Raw genomic sequence first — 24,021 nt, forward strand, 5'->3', positions numbered from 1 at the left:
CAATACTTGATTCCATTTCCTCTAATAAATTCACTTTAAGTATGTAAAATTGAGCTTGCAGAGATCTTATTCGATCTGCTTTTATTTTTTGTCTGTCACTCTTCTGTTGTCTGGTAAAGCAGAACAGATATGCACTTCCATTTCCACTATAACCCTGAAAACACCAGAAGACATATTGTTTATTGTAATGGATTAGGTAACCTTAGAAATTTTATATTAACACATTTACAAAATGAATGGAAATCAGAGAAGTTAAGAGTAGATTGTTACTATAGCAGCACAGATAAGTTTCTTAGGATGTGGCAACCCCCTCTCTAACAGAACAACAGAGTACCCTCTTTACTGCAGACCAGTCCTGTATCTTATCTTAGCCTTTAGTGTAATGCAGAAAAGAGATACAGGTTTCCTTGAAGCCATATAAGGGATGAGGAATGCCCCAAATGAAAGCCAGACTTGGTGCCAGGCTTTAACCTGGGCTCTGGCTGGTTAGAGCACAACTTACCCAGCCTGCTAAACATTTCTAAAAACCACCGACCCTCAACCTCACCCCCTCCAATCTACATTTAAGCTTTAACAAGAAACAGCAGCATGAGCTGACCTCCCAGCTCATAGGTGGAGGAAATTAGACCAGCCGAGGTCGCATTCAAACAGTGTTAATCTTGTTGTGGGGGGTGGGGGGGGTGAGTGTAGTACAGTCCCTTTGAAGCTCAGCAAAGCTTGTCTTGCCACATCCGTGTCAATCAGCAGAGAGCCACTAACACACCCAAGCAGACCAAGGGGCCAAAAGCCTTATTCACAGCTCCTCAGTTCAGCTATTGTTAAAGAGAAAGTAGCCCTGCTTAATTGTAAAGTTTTAATGAGACTAATAATACTTCCCTACTTCTGAGTAGGATATTAAAGGACTCTGTAGTTAGAGGTTAGGGATGTTTAACCTTAATCTTTACCCAGAGTTAAGTTGTCATATTTTTATTGTATGATGTAAACACCTGCAAGTTGACTTGTATGGAGGTATGTCCATGGCTAAATGTTCTAGCAGTTGGATATTGTGAGAGAAAACAGTTCACAATACAGCACTGAGTGTGTGAGTGTATGGAAGAAATTGGGTTATCTGAACAAAACCTCAGTAAAGTCTCACACACATACAAGGTGTTTAGTCCTTCACAATGAAAAGAGATACAGATGTTGAATCTGATGAATAGAAAATAAAATAAAATACATAAAAATAAATAATATGTACATAAATGTCACGTAAACTCTATCTTTACAGCGTTAAAATCTCTAAAAACAAAGAAGCAAACACAAACCAGACAAATCAGAGCAGGGGATATTCTATGTGACACTAACAACATCTTAGACCGTCTGTGGTCTTATCAGACTGCTTTGATTCTTGACTTGAGATAAACCGCAGACATCAAAGCCCATGGTTATCATCCTTCCTCTGATCGCTGCTGTATTTACACATGCAGAGCCAAAGAGGAAGAGCACAGCAGACCTGATGAGTCTGCTCCAATGCTACAATTACACTCATGATGGGGAAAGAACAAATGAACAGACTTCATATCTTTGTGTCGACGCCTAAATGTGCTGCATGTTTTGTTTACACTTCTAAGTCCCGCCCTGATGAATTACGATGTTGATATGTAAATTAAACAATGCAACCTATTATATACAGCCTATGGCTCTAACACAGTTTTATCCAGAACATATAAAATGTGTGCCATTAGTCAGTTTGTCATAAAACATATAAAACATTTCAGTGACCTGAATTTGTGTCGTCATTGTTCTAATAAAGTTTTACACTCAACAGATTAGCTGGTGATTGCCATGTTGTCAAATATCTGATCCCCTAACGAGCCATGTGCCTTCACACCGCTCCCTCTCCTCCACCGGGACAGCTCGGTGCATCCTGGGAGTCTGAACATGTGCGCTGGCGCTTCGCAGGCTGGGGGATATTGTCGAGAGACGAGAGACGAGAGTAGGGCGGGGCAGCGGGCGTCGTCTCCGTTTTGATTTCTGGGAAGGTTTGGTCAGAGAAGATGATCCTCATGTGATCCTCAAACAGCACCATGAGCTTCCTGCCCGCCATGATGAAGTCTGTGGCAGTCTGACATGCAAGCAGAGGAAAGGTTTACAAACAGGTGTCTAGAGCTAGATAAAACTGGAAACTGAGGTTTTTTTTTATTTTTTTTACAAAAACTTTACCTCACTACTGAGGACTGCACAGTTCCCAAAGATGAGCCTGACATCTGATACAAACTCAGCAGTGCTCTGGTAGTACGGACTCCGCTTAGCCTCCAGTCGCTTTCTCACAGCTGAAAGATTCATTGGCCCCTTTGTAGTCGACCTGCTATTAGCACATCCCTACAGTATTTAGAAAAGGGGAGATAATAGAAGAATGGACGTTCATGGGCGGATGTTAACATAAAATCATAATTAACATCTTATATTAAAAAGACTGCATGTCAGCGTATCGCACAAGAAGTTATGGATTTATACCCAGTTTTGTTATGTGAATGTTTATGATAAACAGAGGCACTACAAACCAAAAATGGGTGCTGTGGTTATGTGCTGCGCACAAATATGGTGTTTTATATACTGCAATATACAGTTTATAGACTAGAGTTGTTCAGTTTGACCCAGTATGTGCAGTAACAGCAAAAGGTATCTGTATATCTACAGCATCTGGTTAAAGACGCACTTTTACTGACAAACACTGCATATTACACATCATTAACATTACAGTTACGGTAACTTCATGTGACATTAATCCTGTGAACTTTTCCAAGTCGCACATGCTTCCAGACTCACCACGGGGGACGGAGGCTCTCGAAAGTTTGAACTGAGGTCACTGCAAAACAAGTGCAGCAACAGCCTCTCACACTTCTGCAGTGGAAAAAAACACATTTGACTTGCTGTCAGCTGATGACTGAGAACAGCTGAGAACAGCAAACACAGTTCTCCAATCAAGGTATTTTATTGTATGCACTGTAATATATTGTATTGTATACTGTACTTTATAAGTAGGCATAGTACTGTTTTGTGTTTGTTTATTTTTTAATGCATTTTTAATTATTGTAGTGCTCAAGTCACCTGCCCCAGAGACTACGGTTGAAAATTAGCCAACGTGGCTAAACCGGCATGTTTACAGAAATGTTTATTAATGTGCATTGTCTCTGTATATTTAAACCAATAAATTCAAATTCAAAAATCTACAGTCTACTGCATCAGCGTCTGAATCTGAAGTGAACACAATGTTAGTATTAATCTGCAGTGATCTGCTTCATGTCAGGCCTTACACCAGTCTTTAGCTGTTAAATCACTGCTACATAGCATCAGGCTACATGCTGCTCTTTATATACACTTGCACTATTTCAGATGCTATTGCCGTTAACTCGTAATTCTTTTACTTTATATTGTATGGCAAATACAAAAAATTCTAAACTATGAGTATCACACTGCACTCATTCCTTTTAGATGTTGCATGCTAGCTGTGTGTTTTTGTGCTGGGTGTGTTCATGTTTAAATTTGTAAAATAAAACAAGGAAAGGGTGAGGCCAACCAAAGGGTGAGGTTAAATTCAGTGAGGCAGTGGGAGGAGGGCACAAACTCTCATATTCACCAAATGACAAACTCCATAAGGACGGAATTTAAACTCTTATATGAAAAATATGACTGTCTGCATCAAACTACAAACTTATCCAAATATCTAAAACTTTTTTCCATTTTAAAGGGATACTTCACCCCAAATCAATAATTCACCAATCATCTACTCACCGTCATGCCAAGGAAGGGTTCAGAGAACTTTCAGAGTTATCAAAATGCTTTTGGAGGTCCGGGGGGGTTCAGCTGGCAACGGATTCTCATATGGCGACGGATAGAGTTCACTTTTGAATCCTTCTTGTAGTAGTAGCTCCCAGTGGCTGCACGAGATGCGCGAGATTTGCTGCAAGATGTTCTTCCGTGTTTACATCATACATCCAGTGGTTTACAACGACGAACGAACATCTCGCAGCAAATCTCACACATGCGCACAAACATCAATAGAGCCACTGGGAGCTACTACTACAACAAGGCTAAAAACACAGATCAAATTAAGTTTTTCATGTCGCGGCTTCAGAACACGGACACGGACGGACAGTATGGAGGTATTTATGTGTGTTATGTGTATTTATGTGTGCCGGACCCCGCGTTTTGATGACTCTGAAAGTTCTCCGAACCCTTCCTTGGCATGACAGAGAGTAGAAAATTGGTGAATTATCGATTTTGGGTGAAGTATCCCTTTAATAATGACAATGCTTTCACCACCACTATGATTATTGTAAGTGTTGATATTCTGTTATGCAAATCTTAAACAGATGAACCAAAATGAACCAAGAGGTCTGTAAAATCAAAGCTGAAACAGTCTATGAACGACATTCTGATGTGCTTTCATTTTAACTTTGTGGCATTAAAACCATTTCCTAGTTCCACAGTTGTTATTGTAACAAAAAAAAGAAAGCACTGACTCGTTTGTCCACAGCAGTAAATCCTCCCTCAGAGTCGGGCTCCTTCTTCACTGTCTTGGCCTCAGTTTTGCTGTCACAGTCATACTCCATCTCAGGCAGGAACAGGTCACGGCACAAGGAGCAAAACCACTCCCGGCTGAAAACAGACAGTGCAAAAAAAAACTTCAAATCCAGCTTTAGAAGATGAGGGGTCTGACCTTCATTACACAGACAAACACATTTCATTGATTCTCAAATGAACACGAGGATGAAAACGACACAAGTAATGGGAGTTTCATGTGAGAACAGTAACAAGATGAATTCAATATGGCTAAAACTTGCCTGGGAGAGTTGAGGAGAGATGGAACATGGCACGTAAGGTGATAAACTTTGAGACACTTGTCGCAGAACAGCAGCTCTCCTCCGCTGTGACACACAGCACATAGGACTTCATCAGAGTCTCCCAGCCGCACCGGGTTCTCTTCCCCTCCCTGCGAGTGGATCTTAGTCTGATCCCATGGTCTGCTCGGAGGATTCGAAGGGCTGCTGGGTTTGTGGTCCGCGCCTTCGCCGTGGTTGATCTGTGGGTGTTCACCTGTGCTGTCAGGGAGGCTGGCTCTCTGGTTGCTTTGTACCTGAAATCCAACAAACAAATCTGAAAAATCCTGCAACCAAACTGAGTCATTCACAACACATTGCACTGAGCTGAATCCTTGTTATACACAGCGCTCTCATGTAGCTAATTTGCTATAAAGGTCAACAGAACAGTCCTATTCGGAAATTTAAAAGAAAATATTTGGTTTAGTTTTAGTAGTTTGGACCAGCATTCCTGTTGGTAAGAATAGCTCTGCACTAACCAAGTTGACTGCAAAGTTATGGGGATGTGGTAACACTACTAAAAAGAAAACAGATGGGGCAAGAAACATCAGCACTTGGGAGACTATATGGGTTTAAAACAATCTTGAAGTTGCCAACCCTTATTTGGAAAGGAAAAAAAAGAAGGCTGAGAGTAAAATTCTGATGAAAACTGTCTGTTTAAATGACAGTTTACACACTGAACGCTTGGTTTGACGATTACCTACACTAATTTCCATAATTGTGCCAGCAGTGCATAGCTTTTCTGTAACGTAAGTCGTTACTGGCATTTCACATCACCTCACTTTTGTTGTTACCTCCAAAGAGAGAGGTTTAGGTAATCTGGCAAAGCTGCTGGCTTGTTTACAGTCCGCCTAACCACTTGGGTTTCTTGCCTCGTCTAACTTCACTGCAGCAATAATTTCTTTTCCCAAATCTCCCTAATTACTCTGTGATAACAGACTGTGTAATGGCTGAAAATAATTCCAAGCTGCAATACACTGCAGGACATACTATTACTCTAGTCTAGTGCGTTTCATACATCACACCTCATCACATATATCACAGTATGTACAGTTAAAAGGATAGTTCAACATAGTCTTAGGAGTAGGTTTGTTACCTTTAATTGTCGGTGCAAGCTATTTTTAGAACGGCGGAGCAGAGCTGTGAGGTGCTCAGAGCTATGCTACGGAGGCTCATGGGATTTCTTGGTTTCCCTCATCAAAATAGTTTTCGAGGTAAATTCATGCAAAACCGCTGAGGCACGTTCCCGTCAGAGGCAGTTTTTCGGCAAGCAGTCTCTGCATTTCCTCAAAAACAACTGTCTCGGGGCGGTGCGTGGCGCAGTGGGTCGGCCACCCCATGTAGAGGCTACAGTCCTCACCGCAGGCATCCCCGGCAGCCCTTTCCTGCATGTCATTCCCCCTCTCTCTGCCTCCCCCTTTCCTGTGTATCTCTACTGTGTACTATCGAATAAAGGCAAAAAGCCAAAAAATATATTCCGTTCTGTTATTATCTCATAGCGTGGTGAATGTGCAGGTCGCAACGTGTCCACCAGAGCGTTTTGGATTTGTTGGATTGTGTATTTGATGAGTTTGATGAGGGAAACCAAGAAATCCCATTAGCCTAACTATAGGGATTATGGCAATGGGCCACTTTGCCAAAATGTTGAACTATCCCTTTAACAAACTTTGGACGAAATACCTACCAGATATATAAAATGACATATCCTAATAACTACAAGTAATTTTTGTCTCCTTACATAGCTACTGTCGTCTTCTGGCTCATCCTTGATGACAATGATGGGCCCTGGTGATGACCTTCGTCTTCTCCTCGCAGCTGAGCCCACCGCTCCGCTGGGTTGTTGTGTTTCTGGAGGTTTCCAGGAAACCGGCCTTGGGAATAAAGTGAGAGCCAATTACAACAGTGAAATTCACTGGAGACACTAGTGGCACCAAAGGACTAAGGTCATATGACAGCAGTAGTCTAGTCCTCTGAGAATCTGTGTATGTGTGTATGTGTATGTCTGTTCTTCTTACCCTGGTTTCTCCACTTGGGATACAGCAGTATACCCTGGTGAAATCTGCTGTCCCTGCACTAGGGAGGAATGACAATCTGTTTGTGTATTCATTTGTTAACACAAATACATATATACAGTATATATATACATATACATATATGTACACACATGTATGAAATGATCCAGACATACCACTTCTGTGTGACATAGGAGGTGGCAGACTCTGGGGATAGTTTGGTTTCAGCACATATACTGGCCCAGCTGCATCATTCCTCCTACTCAGATACGTGGGCTCAATCTAAAAACAGCAGTGTACATGTCATTCACAACACAGCAGGGGTAATGCAATAATAATGTTCAGGTGCATCAATAGAGAGAGTCACCTACTGTCTGCCGTGATAGGGATGAACTCACACCACCATTTATGGGCAGTGGTGTAATATTAGTGTACAGAGGTGATGAGGAAAATATGTCCATAGGTTTGGCTTGGTAGTTGGGGCTGTTTTCCATCCCCCGCAGAGGCTACAGATGAATGAGGGAGACAGAGAAAGGTGGAGAAAAAAGCTTCAATCGCTGCCAGGTTACATTCCTATCATCATTTAAAAACACAAGCTGATGGAGGTGGAGATGAAAAAGCTGCATTCTTAGTACCTTAAAGGTCCAGTGTGTAAAATGGGGGTAAAACCGTGATATCTAGCGTTCAGATTCTAGATTGCAGCGCTCACTCACTCGCTTGCACTCGCCCCTCCTGTCAGCAAAGTTTTGTTTGTTTGTTTATTTGGAAAGTGATGGTGGCCTCTGAGGACAAAAAAACGTGTTTACCACGACTGGGACGACTGGGAGTATTTCAGGAGCACGGAGCGATGAGGTGAAGATCTAAACCATTTTACCATATGTCTGCTGTTTCCTCCTCCTTCTTCTTCGTTAGTTTATTTATGCACGCAAAACTCGTGAAATGTGCTGGATTTTCCATTGGGGCTGCGGCGCAAGATGGCGACACTCTCTAAAGCAAGACCCTTGCTATATGTATAAAAAAATTATAATTTTTATTATAAGGCTACGAAAACCAACCAAATTTTATTTTATAGTGATTATACACTTAATATTTATGGATAGTATTCAGATTATGCCAATAAACCTTGCCTTATTACACACTGGACCTTTAACCTCAACAGTACCTAACCATAAACAAAAAGTTCAGCCAAATCTGACTGAAGTTTTTTTTTTATCCACTGTAGCTTTAACCTTTTCTTCCAATATAATACACAAACCCAAATCATGTAGGAACAATACTTACAGCAGTTCTTACACGGGGACAATTACACCATTTCAAATTACACTTAAGTTATTTTCTCAATCAACCGGTTACAATGACCAATGCTGTCCCATGTGTGACATACATACAGGTTTTTTCACTTATTATTATGATTTTATCTTCTTTAATTAAATCTGATCAATCCACACCCACAAATTAAGTTTTGTTCCCGAACTCTAACTTTGTGTTGCGTAGTGTTGTGTACTGACTCATAGATATTTCATTTGAACCTGGGAGTGTCCTGCTACACACTTACTCTTTCTAAATGCACGTCAGTTTTAGCAAACTTTCCAGGGAACCATTACTTTTAATTTATTTCACAACAGTGTGGAAATGAATGTGCCTCATCATGTTAGCTTTTCTATTCATTGAGATTACACGAGCACTATGAGGTCATTTTTCAAATTAATCTGCACTTACAGCTGCACTATGACATAATAAAATGACAAAAATAAAAGCGGACATGTTGTTCGTTTACAATCATAGACTTGCCAGTTCTTCTTAAATTTCTTAAAGCTAATTGTACCACGGTGAAGTACAGAGAAAAGCATCTTAAAACTACAGCAGGACTACAAAAATACACAAATGCTGCTGGTATATTTCTATATCATGAGGGACATTTCAGAGTTCAAAATGCAGCTGTAACAGCCTGTTCACATCAGTACAACACAACTTATACACGCACTTCACATGCCAGTATTGTCCTGCGAATGAGCCTATACTTCAGTGCTGGAACCAAAACACCCTGTGAACTAGACTAAACAACTGGAATGACGAGATATTATCACCCCTTTCTTGTGGAAACTTGGGTTTGTCCTCTGTCGCACATTGGCTGCTGTTTTCCTGCAGATTTAGCTGTTATATTTTATGGTTTTGAGTCATAAGCTTATCCAAGACTAAAATCCATCTTGACAAGGAAAGACATAAATTGCCCAGGATGTGAAGGCTGTCAGCTCTATTTAGGACAATGCCATCTGCTGTCTGTGCTTGTTAAGAGAGCTTGTCAGTCAAACAGACACAACCCCACACACACACACACTAACCTGGGGTGTAAACCCAGGGCTGGGTAATGTGCTGGTTGGGCTGATGTGGTTGGAGGGAGGCACCATGAATCTTCGGCCCGGTTGCGGGGGCATACTCTGGGAGGGGGAGCCACCCTGCGGCGGCACCGGGACGGTTCGCTGCAGTCGGACACTCTGGTACCACGTCCAGGGTGGAGGTGGAGGCTGAGGCTGCCAGTGAGCCTGCGGGTTCAGCTTGTCCACCTGCATCTGGAGCTGAGCCAGAGTGTTATGAGGAGCTCCCATGGCAAAGCTGTGGGGTGAGCCTGAGGGTCCTTGCCCAGGGTGCGACAGCTGATGAGGGATACCCTGAAAACCAACCAGCTGGTGGCCTGGTACACTCTCCACCACCAAAGAGCCTGAGGACACACACACACACACACATACACATACACAGACTAGATGAGCATAACAAGTAGGGATGAAAAAAGCACAGTATAAACAAAACTCCTCCAGAGAACTCTAGGAGAGACAAGGTTTGAGCAATAATACAAAAAAAGTTTTGGAAAGTATTAAGGGAGGAATAACATGTCAAGTGGAGCTGCAACTAATCATATTTTTTATCCATTATTAAGTGTGCTCAGTGTGATGTGTTGACACACACAAATAAAGATATTTAACTTACAATGATTTAAATCCAAGATTAGAAAGCTACTCGTCACAACTGATTGTCTTACAGAGCAATCACTCGTACACAATTGTCAGGTTTAAATGAGGTGCTGGCACTGGGCCACTGTTAAGCCCCCTGAGCCTCCGAGGCATGGAATAAAAAACTAACCGAAAAACAAAAAAATTGTCCTGACCAATAGGAAATGTATTGAAAGTCTTTTATATCTAATATAATCAATATATCACATCATCATATGGGCCACTGCTCCTAAGGTCAGGTCAGAAATTAGGTTTTCTGGAGCTTTTGTTTTCTGCTCCAACTACATGGAACACTTTGCAGTCAGAGCTCAAACTCCAACATCTGGTATCTCTGAATGTATTTAAATCCATGATAAATCCCATTATATCCTGGCTTCATGAGTGCAGATGTTTTATTTTTAACTGATTTTGTAAATCAAATTGTAAATCCATTCTTTTATGTCTATGTTGTTTAGTGCGACCATGTGTTGAAACTGTTTGTTTTTAACTATATGTGCTGCCATTCTTGGCCAGGTCTCTCTTGCAAAACAGATCTTTGATCTTAATGGGACAAACCTGGTTAAATAAAGGTTATAAATACATTTTATGTCTTACCCAGATCAATGTTTGAGGCCCAGTAAGAGGATCGACACTGGAAGCGTACAGTGCTCTGTGGTATAAATGAGGTACTGCATTTTGCCCGCAGGAGGTTTCCAATCTGAAAGAGAATCTGCAACAGAAGGGATGTTATTAATAATTCTGAGACGAGGACACTTGTGTGTTACAAAAGGCATATGTTCCCACTTCATCAAGCGCAACACAGACCAGACTCTTAACAGGCCCTAAGAGCTGAGCTGAGCTTCAAGCTGGGAAAACAAAGGCCCATGACGAGATACTGTTGAGTGGATAAATGATTAGGCGGGCCTCACCAGACGTTTACAGTACAAGAGGGCCGTGCCCCCGTTCTTGGCAGTGGCCCATTTGGTGAAGTTGATGACATGATCCAGGTGTCTGGACAGATAGCCGATGTCCTCCTGTTGCTTTCGCAAGATGCTCTCATGATCCTTTGTTACAGCCTGGAAAACATGAATAAGTGAATATCTGCAGTGTTAAACAGCTGGAGGGGATGTGCTCTGGGCCTCAGGGTGAGACAGTCGAGCAATGTTCTTCTGGAAACAACACCACTGAAAGTTACGGCTCAACATCATGTGCTAAAACTGATAAAATAAATCCTATCATTTTTGTTATATTCTTGAGATACTGAAAGATATTTTTCATACCTCGAGCTGATTAACCAGCATTTTGCCCTTCTTGTTTATCTCCAGAATCAAAGTACATATAGACTTCTTTATTTCATTGTGAACAGACGTGCGGTTCTGATCAACCTGAAAAAGTCTACAAAACATACAACTGTAAATAAATACTCAATATTATCAACATCATATGCATTATCAAACACATTTAACCAGAGGTGAATAGTTCATGAGTTCTTTCACATACATGTCTCTTTCAAGCACTTCTGTACAGTAAACTCTGTCTCCAGCTTTCGTTTACATTTAGCGTTTTCTGACATGTATAATCTTGTGGTATGTGGGGATACGTACCCGTTGTTTATGGAGTTTGACACCTCTTCAATCTGTTTCTTTTTCTGCTGCAGCTGAAGGGTCATACTCTCCATGTGCTGTTTGTGGTTCTTATAAGCATCTTCAAGGAACTGGTAGCTACAACAAGAACATTAAGTCACTGGACAGAGTCTGTAAATCATGTAATAGATACATAATGTTACATATTAGTATTCTGCAGTGCTACTGTGATTCAAATCAATATAAGGATAACATGACATTGATGTCCTTGGTATCAGAACATCTCTGAATATTTACCGGTAGTTATATCCATATAAATGCACAAAAATATTTGGTGGAATGTCAAACAAAACTCAGTGGGTATATAAACCTGTTTGTGAACATTACGACATTATATTATATTTTAGATCATGACTGTACTTGTGGTCCTTGTGCTTTACAAGCTGGCAGTCCCGACAGGTTAACTGGTCACAGGTCTCACAGAACAGCTTCAACGGCTCCTGCTTGTGGACGTCACAGAACATCGGCCTCAGAGCCGACACACCATGGACCTCTGGAAAACAGCAGACACCTCATCACCTGGTCCTGTTAAGCCACTGCCTGGGCAGCTGGCCTTAGTCTATGTAGGTATTTTAATTCTGATATGCCTGTCTGTTAGCATGGTACTGTAAGGAAGATATGCATAAGTGAATGGGCAGTATAGACAGTTATGAAAATCTTGCAGGCCACTTGGGTCAATAATATTTGAACAAAGGAAAGGAGAGGGTATGCCCACACACTTGCCGGTAGCACAAAAGATTTCTGTATTATTATGCACAACGTTTCGACCAACTTCTTCAGGTGCTATTATTAGGAACAATGGGATACACATCTATAGTGTATATATAAACATGAGCCATAAATAGACCTGCAGGTGTGTTAATGTGTGGTCCAATTAGACAAAGGGGAGAACCTGAAGGCAACGGGCACATAATTAGGCTTACTGTGAGATTGCCTCTTTTGCACATGACAAAAAATCCTGTTTTTTCTTAATAATATTTGAAACCACTATCTTTGGTCTTTATTTCTTTTGAAACTTCACATCTCCTGTAAATGTTGTAATTCAGTTGGAACTGTTCCTGGTTTAATGAGCTATTCCAACTCACATGAAAGAGTGTTCAGGTGTGAAATTAGCTCACGGTGCCAACAAAACTAAAACTGGTTAAGATGGCAGATTTCTATGATTTATGTACAAATACTCTTTTATGGTAATGTTTTGTTCTTATAATAAACCAGCAAATTAAATTCAAATAATAATAATAATAATAATAATAATAATAGCAGAAAGTGTAAGAATTTAATCATTGCCAATAGTACCATCATTTTGAATGATTGACATTAGGCCACATGAAGAGCAAGAGGCTTTGTTTCTTTTGCTTTCACTTCTTAAATCTCTTCCACAAATCTACAATAAACCCAGAGCAAACTGTTCTGTCCTCAACCTTGATCCTGTAATAGCTCTTGTCTTTGTCATGGAAACACCAGGCAAAAAAAGGTTTAGATAGGAGATGGTATAATACCTTGTGATACTTCTGTCTTCTGTCTGATAGTGTGGTCTTTGGTGAACTTGACCCTTTGATGCGCCTCCACACATGTGACACAGAGGTACTCAACACAGTCCACGCAAAACCCAGAAGCTTCCGTGTTGTCATCACAGGTCATACAGAGCTAGAGACAGATGGGACAAGCATCAGAGACACGCAACAGGAGATAAAACCATGGGTACTTTGTTTGATGAAGTGAATTAGTAGATCACTTCTGCAAGATTGTCAAATAGTGTCAGCACCTCAAGTGTGTATGTAATATGCAGCCAAGAGGAGGGCTGTGGAGATAACCTCAGTTCAAAAGCAGTGCACAAGCTGACCTGAAGGAATATCATAACCATTATTCTAAAAACCAGCAACAAGGCTGCCCCCATATGGCAGTGCCTTTTGTCACTAACCTGGACTGTCCTCTCCACTGTGCTGCTGGGAGCCTCCGCTGAGTCCTTCACAAAGACATTCTCCACCACATCCACCTCCATACACTCCTGCCTGCACACCGGACAGCGGATCACATTCACTGGAATCACACAGGAGCACAGACAGGTTGGTTTTACATCTATTATGCTTTAAGGAGAAATAACTGTGACATGACACAATATATGTATAGACACAAACACACACAATGTGAGTGATATCAGTGCTCATAAACACAGCAGGAATGCACTGTCTGCATCCACACTGAATCCATATGTTTGTAAACAAAGTGACTCACGTGGTTTGGTCGCGCTGTCAACCAGGGAGTTTGGCGCCTCTGTCAGGGCCAGATTCCTGGAGGGTGAAGGTAAACATTTCTTGCAAAAGGAGTGCAGACACGGCAGAAGTTTGGGCTCACGACTGTGAAAGTTGAGGTGGCAAAAGGGGCAAGTGTCCAGGTAATTGTGTCCGGTAGCGGCGGACTTTTCCTCTTGGACCGGCATGCTCTCTGCTTCGTTCTCCACGATGATGACAGGAGCGTCGGCGGACTCGTGCTTCTCTGTCCGTCCGTCCATTCCCACTCAAGGCTCAAAGGCAAAATCTCTTTGTGTATACACAACAAGATACACCCGTACAGGTAAGCAGCCCGCGCGCCCCTCACCCCCTCCTCCCTCCTTCCTTCCTTATACCCTTGGTGAAGACAGCATCTCCTCGCACCTGCCCCCCACCCTCTCCTCTCTGACTCACTTCAGCGCTATGCTGTAGATGTTGTTGATAAACCTTAATTATATCGACTGTTAGCTGCTAACCTGTGGCACAAAAGAAATGAAATACGATACCTCCGCGCGAGGGGTGTCGCACGCTCGCGTGCCGCAGATGTTGCTTCAAATTGCACCGCACGCGCTTGTTGCGGCACGAGAGGGGTGGGGTCACAACAGCGCGCGCTCTGATAGGAGAGGCAGGCAGGCAGCGGCTGGCGGGTGATGGAGGATGAACCCGCCGTCACCGCTTCACGGCTCTATGGTACTACTATGAAAGTTAATGCGTTTTCAACCAATTAATTACTTTTAATTGCTGTTTTTAATTAGTCAAGCTGTATTGTGTTAGGTAGTTACTTTTCATGTGGTTTCATGGGCTACTCCACTTTAGGAAAGGTTGTAATACGTGCTCAGACTGTATTTTTTGTTAAAAGCATCTCTATGGCGTAAAAGAAATGAGGCATCTTCTAGAAAAGGATGTTATTATTGAACGGTTGAACGATACCAGCCCATTGGTTAGATATCAACTTAAAACCTGTTTAATGCAAATATGGCATATGTCGTTTTACAACCCTACAGCTGACAAGATGTGACTTCATTAAGTGTTACAGACAGTATCATTATGAACAATAAACTGTAATAAACAATGAATTTATTAATCTTTGTCTTTAGAAATAACTTAAATAGGCTAATACAGCGTTCAATGATTTTAACAGTAGGAGTAAGAAGAACAAGTTAATATTCTACCAATAATGACAGTCTGCCTATGTGGTTGTGATTTGTTTTCACGTCTTTTCATTGAGCATTTATAATACACATACATTCTTTATACAGTACATGCATTTGTGATTATATGTTGAAGTCCATGGCTGATCAAATAAAGAACTGAGCACAAAGTGTTTTACAAAATATCAAAGGATATTGTACAAGGATAGAAACAGAACAAATAACATTATGTAAAAGCAACAATCAAAATAAAAGAACAAAATGAAGTAACAGAAAAATGACACAACAGGTTGACTGGGAAAACCCCATGCCTAATAGGCTGCCCCCCCCCCCCCCCCCCAGTTTGTAGTAGTGATTTAAAAGCATGCTGAAACGCTGTGTGATAAATATTTACACAAGATTATGCAACAGTATGGACCAAAACGTTGTTTACTGTTGAAATAAACCTTTGATTCCCCCATTTTCTTGACTGAGAAAGACACAGCAGTGTGCCGCAGTTGTAAAATGTCAAGATTCACCGAGTTCATCTTTATTGCTGTGTTTGTTCGAGTTTGTGTGAACAATCTAAAGGGAGAAGCCACCAACAGAAGTGTTTGTAACTTTGCGTATCAAGGTTCAGTGTTCAAGGTCACACGCTGCATTATCTGCTCGGCCCGGCTGGAGAGCAGTTCAGTTTGTTCACATTTAGTGCACACATGAATCTGACTGCAGAGAGCCACAGTATTCCTCTCAGTGATGGAAACCGTATTCCACTTCTGGGACTGGGCACCTATGGGGACCCTCGAACGGTGAGGAGACTGCTTGTTTTTCCACATTTAGACATGAACCTGGATTGTTAACGACAGGTGCACTCACCATAACACAGGAGTGTCACTGTTTATTGCTTGCTGTGATAACTGCGGTGAGTAAACACAACAGAAGATAACACACGTTTTAAATGTCGCTTTAAAAATGTGAATATATGATTTAAACAAGTATGCATGTTTGCACAAACTACAGCACGGATCAATCCAACTAGGTTTTCACATTTTTTCTGGGTTTCTTATAGACACCCAGAGGCACAGCACTTGACTGTGTAAAGTTGGCCATAGATGTGGGTTACAGGCACTTCGATGGGGCGCTGGTGTATTTCAATGAGCACGAAGTGGGTCAAGCTATTAGAGAGAAGATTGCTGACGGAACGGTCAGAAGAGAGGACATCTTTTACTGTGGAAAGGTAATATACTCTGAAGAAGTCATAATGTTATTTCTGAATGTAATTCTCACTGGTAAGCGTTTTCCCAAATTCACTTTGGGTTCTTTGTCCCTCAGCTCTGGAATACCTTCCATCCACCGGAGTTGGTGAGACCTACTTTGGAGAGGACACTGAAAGCCCTGAAACTAGACTATGTGGACCTCTATATCATCGAGCTCCCAATGGCCTTCATGGTGGGGATGCAATGCACGTATAGATATAGTATATGGCAGTTAACTTATCTGCTGTCAGTCTGAACATTGCCCTTGCACATGCACATGGTGGTAGTGTTTCATTTAGATAGGCTACTACCTTCCCTTGTTAAACAGGATGAAATAAGAAGGTACCTCTGAAAATAAAAGAAGAATAGAATTGGCAAGGATGGCAAGCCAGACCTACAGTCACATCAATGACCTTATATTACATACAGTACAGTTAGATGATACTAATCTATGCCTTTATTATACAGTCATATCTATGCATGGCAACTGTGTAACAAGTGTATGTAATGTGGATCATGCTTATAGGTTTGGAATGCAATTACACAGTTGGTGGTTTGTTTAGATAAGACAGGACGACTAGAATGGTCCGGCTGTGTCGAGTTGAGGCCACCGGCATCTCTCCACCATCATGTTTTATCACTTCTTCAGTATAAACCATCTCATGCCACCACAGCACAATGTCTTTAAAATAGAAGAATGAATTCAACTGTGCTTGAAATTTTAGCCTGGAAATGAGTTCTATCCAAAAGACCAGGATGGAAAATACATCTACCACCACACAGACCTCTGTGCAACCTGGGAGGTGAGTTCAGTTTAGGTGACAATGCAAGATCCTGTTGTTTGATGACTTTGCTGAGCTCCCCCTGTTGTCTGTGATATCTAGGATATTTGTAAGACACCTTTACACAACATGATAATCAGATTTAACTAGAACTATCTAATACAATGTCAAGTCAGTGCAATTTGAATCCTCCAGTGTGTTATCGCTGAGTTTACATGTGGATCAGTATCTTGATTTTGAGACTTATCTTACATCTTAGAAGTGGCATATGGAATATTAAAAACTGGTTATTTATGTGTGAGCATAACACTATCCAGGTTTGTGATCATGAGTTTTGATTTCTCACAATCTCAGCTGCCATGCGATGGTTGACAAAACCAGATAAGGTGTTTAAATGTCACAGTAGCCATGGTTTCTATTCTCCTCTGAGTTGTACATCCTGGTTTCTGAAAGAGGTGTACATTTATTTGTTGGCCCTGTTCTTCTTTCTGTACATTTTAACAGGGCCTATAATGCACTATATGTTAAAATAGTTACACAAATATTAAAAACAAAAATGAATAATGTGAAACCACTTTGCAATTGGCATGTGATATCCCCTCATACTTGGTTGTTGATGCCAGAACATTTTGTGCTGCAGTATCAGAAACTGTCGAGGAGAGTGTCGTAAACAGCCAAGCTGTGTTCTGTTTTTTCGTCTCCCCTGTTTTATGCTTTGTTTTTCTCCACTGTCTCAGTAAGTCTGTAAAGATAATCACTATCAGTCTTTGAGGGGATATAAATCATTTATTCTCGACAGGCTTTAGAGGCTTGCAAAGACGCAGGACTTGTTAAGTCTCTGGGAGTCTCCAACTTCAACCGCAGGCAGCTGGAGCTGCTGCTGAATAAACCTGGCCTCAAACACAAGCCTGTGTCCAACCAGGTAACCCCCCCCCACACACACACACACACACACACACACACACACCTTTTCTCTTTAGCCCTCACGCTGACATCATACACATGATATCCTAGATTATACTGTTGCATATTACAGGATACAGTAGTTTTATAGCCTGTTAAATAGATTGCAATGCTTAGCTTTTCATACCTTAGGGCCTCTGAGAATTCTCTGTTTTCTATTCAGCAAACGTTTAAAGAAAATCAAGTGACAGCTTGCTATTAAATCTGAGAGCAAATTCAAGTTGTTTGATGAAAGGATTCAATGTTACTTAGTGAGATGATTGAAAGTGGTTTTGGCTTTTTCTCTCCTGACTTGGTCCAGTTATACAAACATACACATACATACACTGCAGCAAGATTTATAGATGTCACAGTGTAGTTGTGTATCCTTTGCTTCCTCTAATGTTTATTTGTGATAGTATTCCCCTGTCAGAAAACAGTAAGACTCTCTCAAAAGAAATATTTCTTTATCTTAAGTTTTTTAAGTTTATGGATTTTTCCATTTCCTTTCAATTTGTCTTGGCAAGAAAGAGTGCAGGTCACTAATATAGTGGCAGACCACTTTTCCTTTAGATGATGTATTTTCTGCTCACTCACCTGCAGGTTGAGTGCCATCCATACTTCACACAGCCAAAGCTTCTGGACTACTGTCGTCAGAACGACATTGTGATTGTTGGCTACTGCCCAATTGGCTCCTCTAGAGATGCATCCTGGTGAGTAGGTTCTACGCACTTCTCAAGATATATAGTATACGTGATTATACATGAACTGCTGACAGCTAAAAATTTTTGCAATGTTTTGATTCCTCTGGTATTCCATTGATGGGAGGGTGAAAACAAACTGAGCAGTATTTATAGACAATTGCATGATAAGTCATCAACCCCACTTCTCAGTCACACTTGTACAAAGGAAAAGGAGGCACGAGGCTTAAAGATGGGAGAAAGTGCCACTGCAGAGTTGTTATTATAACTTAAAGACAGAAAACTGATAAAAGTCTCTGTCCTGGCATCATCTGTATTCTCTTCTGTGTGTGGTTCAGGGTGAATGTGAAATGTCCTCCCCTGCTGGAGGATGAGCTGCTAGTGTCCATTGGGAAAAAGTACAACAAGAGCAGTGCTCAGGTGGCTCTGCGCTTCAATGTCCAGAGAGGTGTCGTGGTGATTCCTAAGAGCTTCAGTCCCGAGAGGATCAAACACAACTTCCAGGTGGGTTTAATAATATTAACAGTATACACTGCTTAGATTTTTTGATGCCAGATATACAGTAGTAGTGTCGTGTTGATTACGGACATAAAAATCAATGTTAAATGGATGTCAACCCCAAATTCACTATTGTAATCCAAAATAGAATGATGTTATAAAACCATATCCTACTTTGATACAGATATTTGATTTCTCGCTCACTGAGGAAGAAATGAAAGCCATTGAAGCACTGAACAAAAACATTCGTTTTGTGGAGCTGCTGATGTGAGTACGAGTTGAACTGACCCGTCTTTTATCAACATCGTGCAATGCAAAGGAAAGGTTCTCAATGCCATGCTGAGAAATAACAACACTTTTTGTTTTGCCACAGGTGGAGCGACCATCCAGAGTACCCATTTCATGATGAATATTAAACTTGTCCTTTTTTTTTTTTTTACTTGTATACAAAACATGGACTGTCTGCTTTAGCCCTCTTGGTTTATACTGGTACATTTTCACACTAAACACTAGAGGGCTCCAGCTCACAGAGAATGGAAAAGATGAAAGCAAGAATTAGATCAACAAACAGAAGAAGGTTTTCAAGGATAATACACATCTCTGATCTGAAATAATAAACTATATTTGTCTCATATTCGTCTTAATTTGCGTGCAGTTTTGAAGGGAGTTTGATTTGAGATGGAATTGAGCAACTGCTGCTATGAATAAAGTTTTAATTTAAAAATAAGTCAAATTCAATGTAATGTTACAAAATAAATATGGTTGTAGTATGTGCATTGTAGCTTATCAGGTTGAAACAGATACATCAGCTACTAATGGCCATTTTATACGAGCCATACAGCGCCTCATCACTTTATGTATAAATTACATTCAAGACTCCACCAAAGTCCTGTCCTGTAAGTCCATGTCCAGACAAATCAGCTTGGTCGGAGCAAACAGTACAGATACATATAGCCTATAGCACAAGCTGGGAGTTATGCAAGTCCTAATGCCAGCAATATTCAATTATGTGGGGACATAAAGGTTTGAGTGGTGAGGGCTTGAGAATAGATGTAACTAATCAAGATGAATGTACAGTACATACTGTATGTGGTAAGGTGAGGTTAAGTGTTTCTGACAGCTGTAGCAGGAAAAGAGCATTTGAGAAAAGCTGGTAATTATTATGGATTATCCTGAATTCCAAAGCTAAATGTAAAAACATTTGACACAGTAAGGCAAGGATGGATGGAAATATACTGTCCTCATGTGAAGAAATGCACTGATTAGAATGGATGAATTACCAGCTGCCACATCTGTATATTTCAGCAATGAGAATGAAATATGTCCAATGCAGATTTTTTTTTTTGCTTTTTGCATGTACTAGAAAAACTCAACCATAACACTGCCATGTGTGTTGAAGTAGTCTCTTTCTAAAACCTCCATTGACCTTCTGTCCAAACATTTCAGAGGAATTATGGGCTGAGTATTGTGTTGAAAGACACAAGACTTTGTGCTGACATACAGTAACAGAGGGGCAGTTGTATAACATACAATATATACTGTATATATGCATTACATACTGTATATTCCTCTCAGAACACTCATCACTGTAACTCACAACCCAATAGAGCAGAGGCCTTCAACAGAGGGTCCGTGACCCCTAGAGGGTCTGCAGGGGGGTCGTGAAATTTATGGTTGCTTAGATAATGTTTTATATCTTTACGTAAGTTTCCACATTTATGTTTCAAATAAAAACGTCAATTTGAGTAGCTTGCCTGCATGATTATCATGCAGACATTGTTGATATTGGCATAGATAGATAGATAGATAGATAGATAGATAGATAGATAGATAGATAGATAGATAGATAGATAGATAGATAGATAGATAGATAGATAGATAGATAGATAGATTCTTTGAAAAGCTTAGTACTGAATGCACAATAAAAAGGTATGTTTATACATGGCCCATACTGGGCCCAGTTTCATATAATATACAATAAGTTTAATGTAGTAGGGGGTCTCTGTTCCACCTCTTCGTCAGTTTGGGGGTCTGTGGTCTGACAAACATTGAAGACCCTTGCAATAGAGGATGAATTAAAAATATGACAAATCATAGCCAGACAAATCAGTTTGGTCACTTCATGGCTTCATCAGAGGTGAGCATTATTTGTGAGCATCAGCTGGACTCCTGTAACATTCAGGACACTTTTTAAACTTCATGAGCAGAACGTTTAAATGTCAAACTGTAGTTTGGATAACATAACACATATTTTTTAATTCCAATAATTAAGGATAAATACATTACGTGTTTTTTTATGATTCTTCTTCGTTGTGTGACATGACAAATCTCTGCTGGCGTTTACCTTTAATTGAGACCACAGCTGAAAACAGTCTGTCAGACTTTGCTGTGAGTTGGTTCACTCTGCGTCTTGTTCGGTCAGAGAGGGTAAATGAGTTTGGTCAGATCAAATCCATCATCACAATGTTGACATACTGTGTAATCTCTGTGTACACACCTATTACCTACTTTAACCATCATGGCCAGTTTTCTCCATGGCTGTCCGGGAAAGGCAGATGTTTTTCCGCCACAAAATGAAAGTATGGAGCTGTCAGTAGTGTTTTGCCTGTGTGGGGATTTTATTATGAGTGATTGGTCTGTTTATGTCTGTATGAAGCAGCCAAATTTTTTACTTCTCCTGTAAAGAAATCCGTCAGTCAAGGCGGCCTCTTTAGAGAGGGGTTTAAGTGAATATTTTTATATGCCACAGCTGATCATTTCATCTCACAGAAACCTTAAAATGGAGAAAAGAGTGAAGCATTAATCTGGTCAACACATCCTTTGAGACTTCTCAAATGCTGCATAACATAAAGTTTGATCTTCCAAGCTTGTCATCCAGTTAAAACACATGGCAGGCCGTCCTTCCACTGACCTCAGGTTAGCCAGTGAACCCTCGAGTGTGCAATCTCTTGGATCAACCTGACCTGATATTAATCATTAACAAGGATTATGGGTGATCCTCTGTTTGTTATATTCTAAACTCTCTTTACAAGAACTGTAAACCAAATGCTTTTACACATCTGAATGATTCAGTGTGTTGAGTCTGATCTGAAGAGACAGTTTGGGACCTTTCAAGTAAACAGACTTCAATCTGAGCAGTGACCTGTGGCCGTACAGTTAGAGAGCAGCAGGACGCTGCAGAGAAAGTGAGGAAATACAGTTCATTAGTGAGCTCCCCTCTGTTGTTTTGTTCTCTTTTGTCTTCTTCTGTCCCATGCATATTTGCAAGCATGACTATGACTCTGGATGAGAGAGTAACAAATGACTTAGAAGAAGGAAATAGTTGAACAATTACACTTCTATCACAAACCACTGAATAATAACAGCTAACAGTTTTTCGTGACTATCATCCACAACAGTTTCTTGTTTAAATTTTCACTGTGGGGCAATGTCGCTTATTCATCTTAAAGAAATACTTTGGCAAAAGAGAACTTTTCACTGACTTGCCAACAGTAGCCTAGCTTAGCATAGCACAAAGACAATGAGAAAAAGCTAAAAATGTTACACTTTGCTTTATTTGGTGCTCCAATATTCATGAGAAAATGTGTTTGTATTTTCAAGAACCAGAAAACTAATCTCAGTCAAGGTTCGCCTGAGAGCCCTGAGTGCTTCGTTGTGACATCACAAAGTAACAGAGGTACTAACGGCTTCTTTCAAGGTTCGGTTTCTGAATGCAGCCTGTGTGCATGTCTCTGAACTCAACATTTTGATATTTTACCCACAGTATAACTGGAAACTGAACTAAATTGAGGTCATGGAAATGTATCAAACAGCATGTGAAAACAATATGGTTTTAAGGTCATAGTTTCTGTTTTCCTTGAATGCAGCTCTCTCTTGCATTCTCTTTGATTAGCTCTTTGTTTCTGCTGTTGTGATAGGTCACAACATCACAGTCGTGGTAGAACCTACACCAATGCTGAATTATTGAAAAAAAAAAAAAAGAGCGAGAGAGTATGACTCATTTTAAACAGGTTGATCACACATTAAAAGTCAAAACTGCTCCAAAACTAAAGTCAACTGCAGGCGGCTTAATTTCTACAGAAAACTAATGTGTCCGTGTCTTGAATTGTAATTTAATTTGGTGGTGGTGGGAGGAGTGAGGAAGGAAAGCAGAAACACATTATTCCCCCCATGACCACCTCCAAAAAAGACCCTCTGGATTGTGACCTTGTAACAAATGCCTTGAACTGGGCCACTCTAGACCCCTGTGGTGGGAAAATGTTCTGAATGGGCTACTGGGTCTGTGAGGAAGGAATCTGGTTGAGGGAATAAAGGCTGTTTTCCGGGGGGCTGAATTAAGGATGTTCGTTGGAGCAAGGAGTGATGTTTTAATTACCATCAGTCAGAAAAAAACACAGATATATCACAGACTCTTACTGTAAATCTTATGCACAAATGACTTAAAGTTTACAGGTTTTGGATGATGCATGTTTGTATCTTTAAATATCTGTCAAACCAACCTCAGTAAACTCCACATTGACATCATTGCATATATCCATGTGTGCATGCTGTGATACATAATCTACACCTAAAATACAAATGCGACCGGCCTCTACCCCCCAATACTTTCTGCTTGTTCTCTGGACAGAAAGGCCCTGGGAGAATGTGTGTGTCAAAAGGTTACGCAATCAGCCCACCATGCTGAGACAGTACAGACCTCTAGTGTGCTGTGGTGAGTGAGTGTGTGTGTTTGTGTGTGTGGGGGTGTCTGAATGGAGTTGGATGAAGGGTAGGGGGGTTGGGGGGGTCTTCACAGAGGGGCAAAGCTGAGGGAAAATCTCCACTCCAGTCTCTCCACTGTGGAGAGTTTTCAGTTCTTCAGATCTCCGCCCCTCCATGCATGTTATATAGTGAAACCTGAACCTGCAACAGGCCTGTATTTGACGCCCCACTCTCTCC

General features: G+C 40.9%; 2 protein-coding genes across 2 annotated transcripts; one reads left to right on the plus strand and one right to left on the minus strand.

Moving 5' to 3' along the window:
• Nucleotides 1-1,135: 1,135 nt before the first annotated feature.
• Nucleotides 1,136-15,214, minus strand: LOC146985547 (transcription intermediary factor 1-alpha-like). The gene is made up of 18 exons (XM_085778583.1): nt 13,740-15,214; nt 13,426-13,544; nt 13,004-13,151; nt 11,865-11,997; nt 11,466-11,582; nt 11,142-11,256; nt 10,791-10,937; nt 10,477-10,591; nt 9,217-9,593; nt 7,246-7,380; nt 7,051-7,156; nt 6,878-6,935; nt 6,601-6,733; nt 4,827-5,119; nt 4,506-4,641; nt 2,809-2,883; nt 2,203-2,361; nt 1,136-2,104 (listed from the first exon to the last, which is right to left on the minus strand). The coding sequence occupies exons 1-18, from the start codon at nt 14,014-14,016 to the stop codon at nt 1,865-1,867; spliced, it is 2,883 nt and encodes a 960-aa protein (XP_085634709.1). The 5' UTR covers nt 14,017-15,214; the 3' UTR covers nt 1,136-1,864.
• A 404-nt stretch (nt 15,215-15,618) lies between these two features.
• On the plus strand, nt 15,619-19,807 carry LOC146985548 (aldo-keto reductase family 1 member D1-like). Its single transcript, XM_085778584.1, has 9 exons — nt 15,619-15,713; nt 15,974-16,141; nt 16,237-16,353; nt 16,886-16,963; nt 17,742-17,864; nt 18,488-18,597; nt 18,924-19,089; nt 19,268-19,350; nt 19,457-19,807. Exons 1-9 carry the CDS (start codon nt 15,621-15,623, stop codon nt 19,497-19,499), a joined length of 981 nt encoding a protein of 326 aa, XP_085634710.1. The 5' UTR covers nt 15,619-15,620; the 3' UTR covers nt 19,500-19,807.
• Nucleotides 19,808-24,021: the final 4,214 nt, after the last annotated feature.

The sequence above is a fragment of the Trachurus japonicus genome, chromosome 6 (genome assembly GCF_045865225.1).
Source record: "Trachurus japonicus isolate A0001 chromosome 6, Traja_1.0".
Classification (NCBI taxonomy): domain Eukaryota; kingdom Metazoa; phylum Chordata; class Actinopteri; order Carangiformes; family Carangidae; genus Trachurus; species Trachurus japonicus.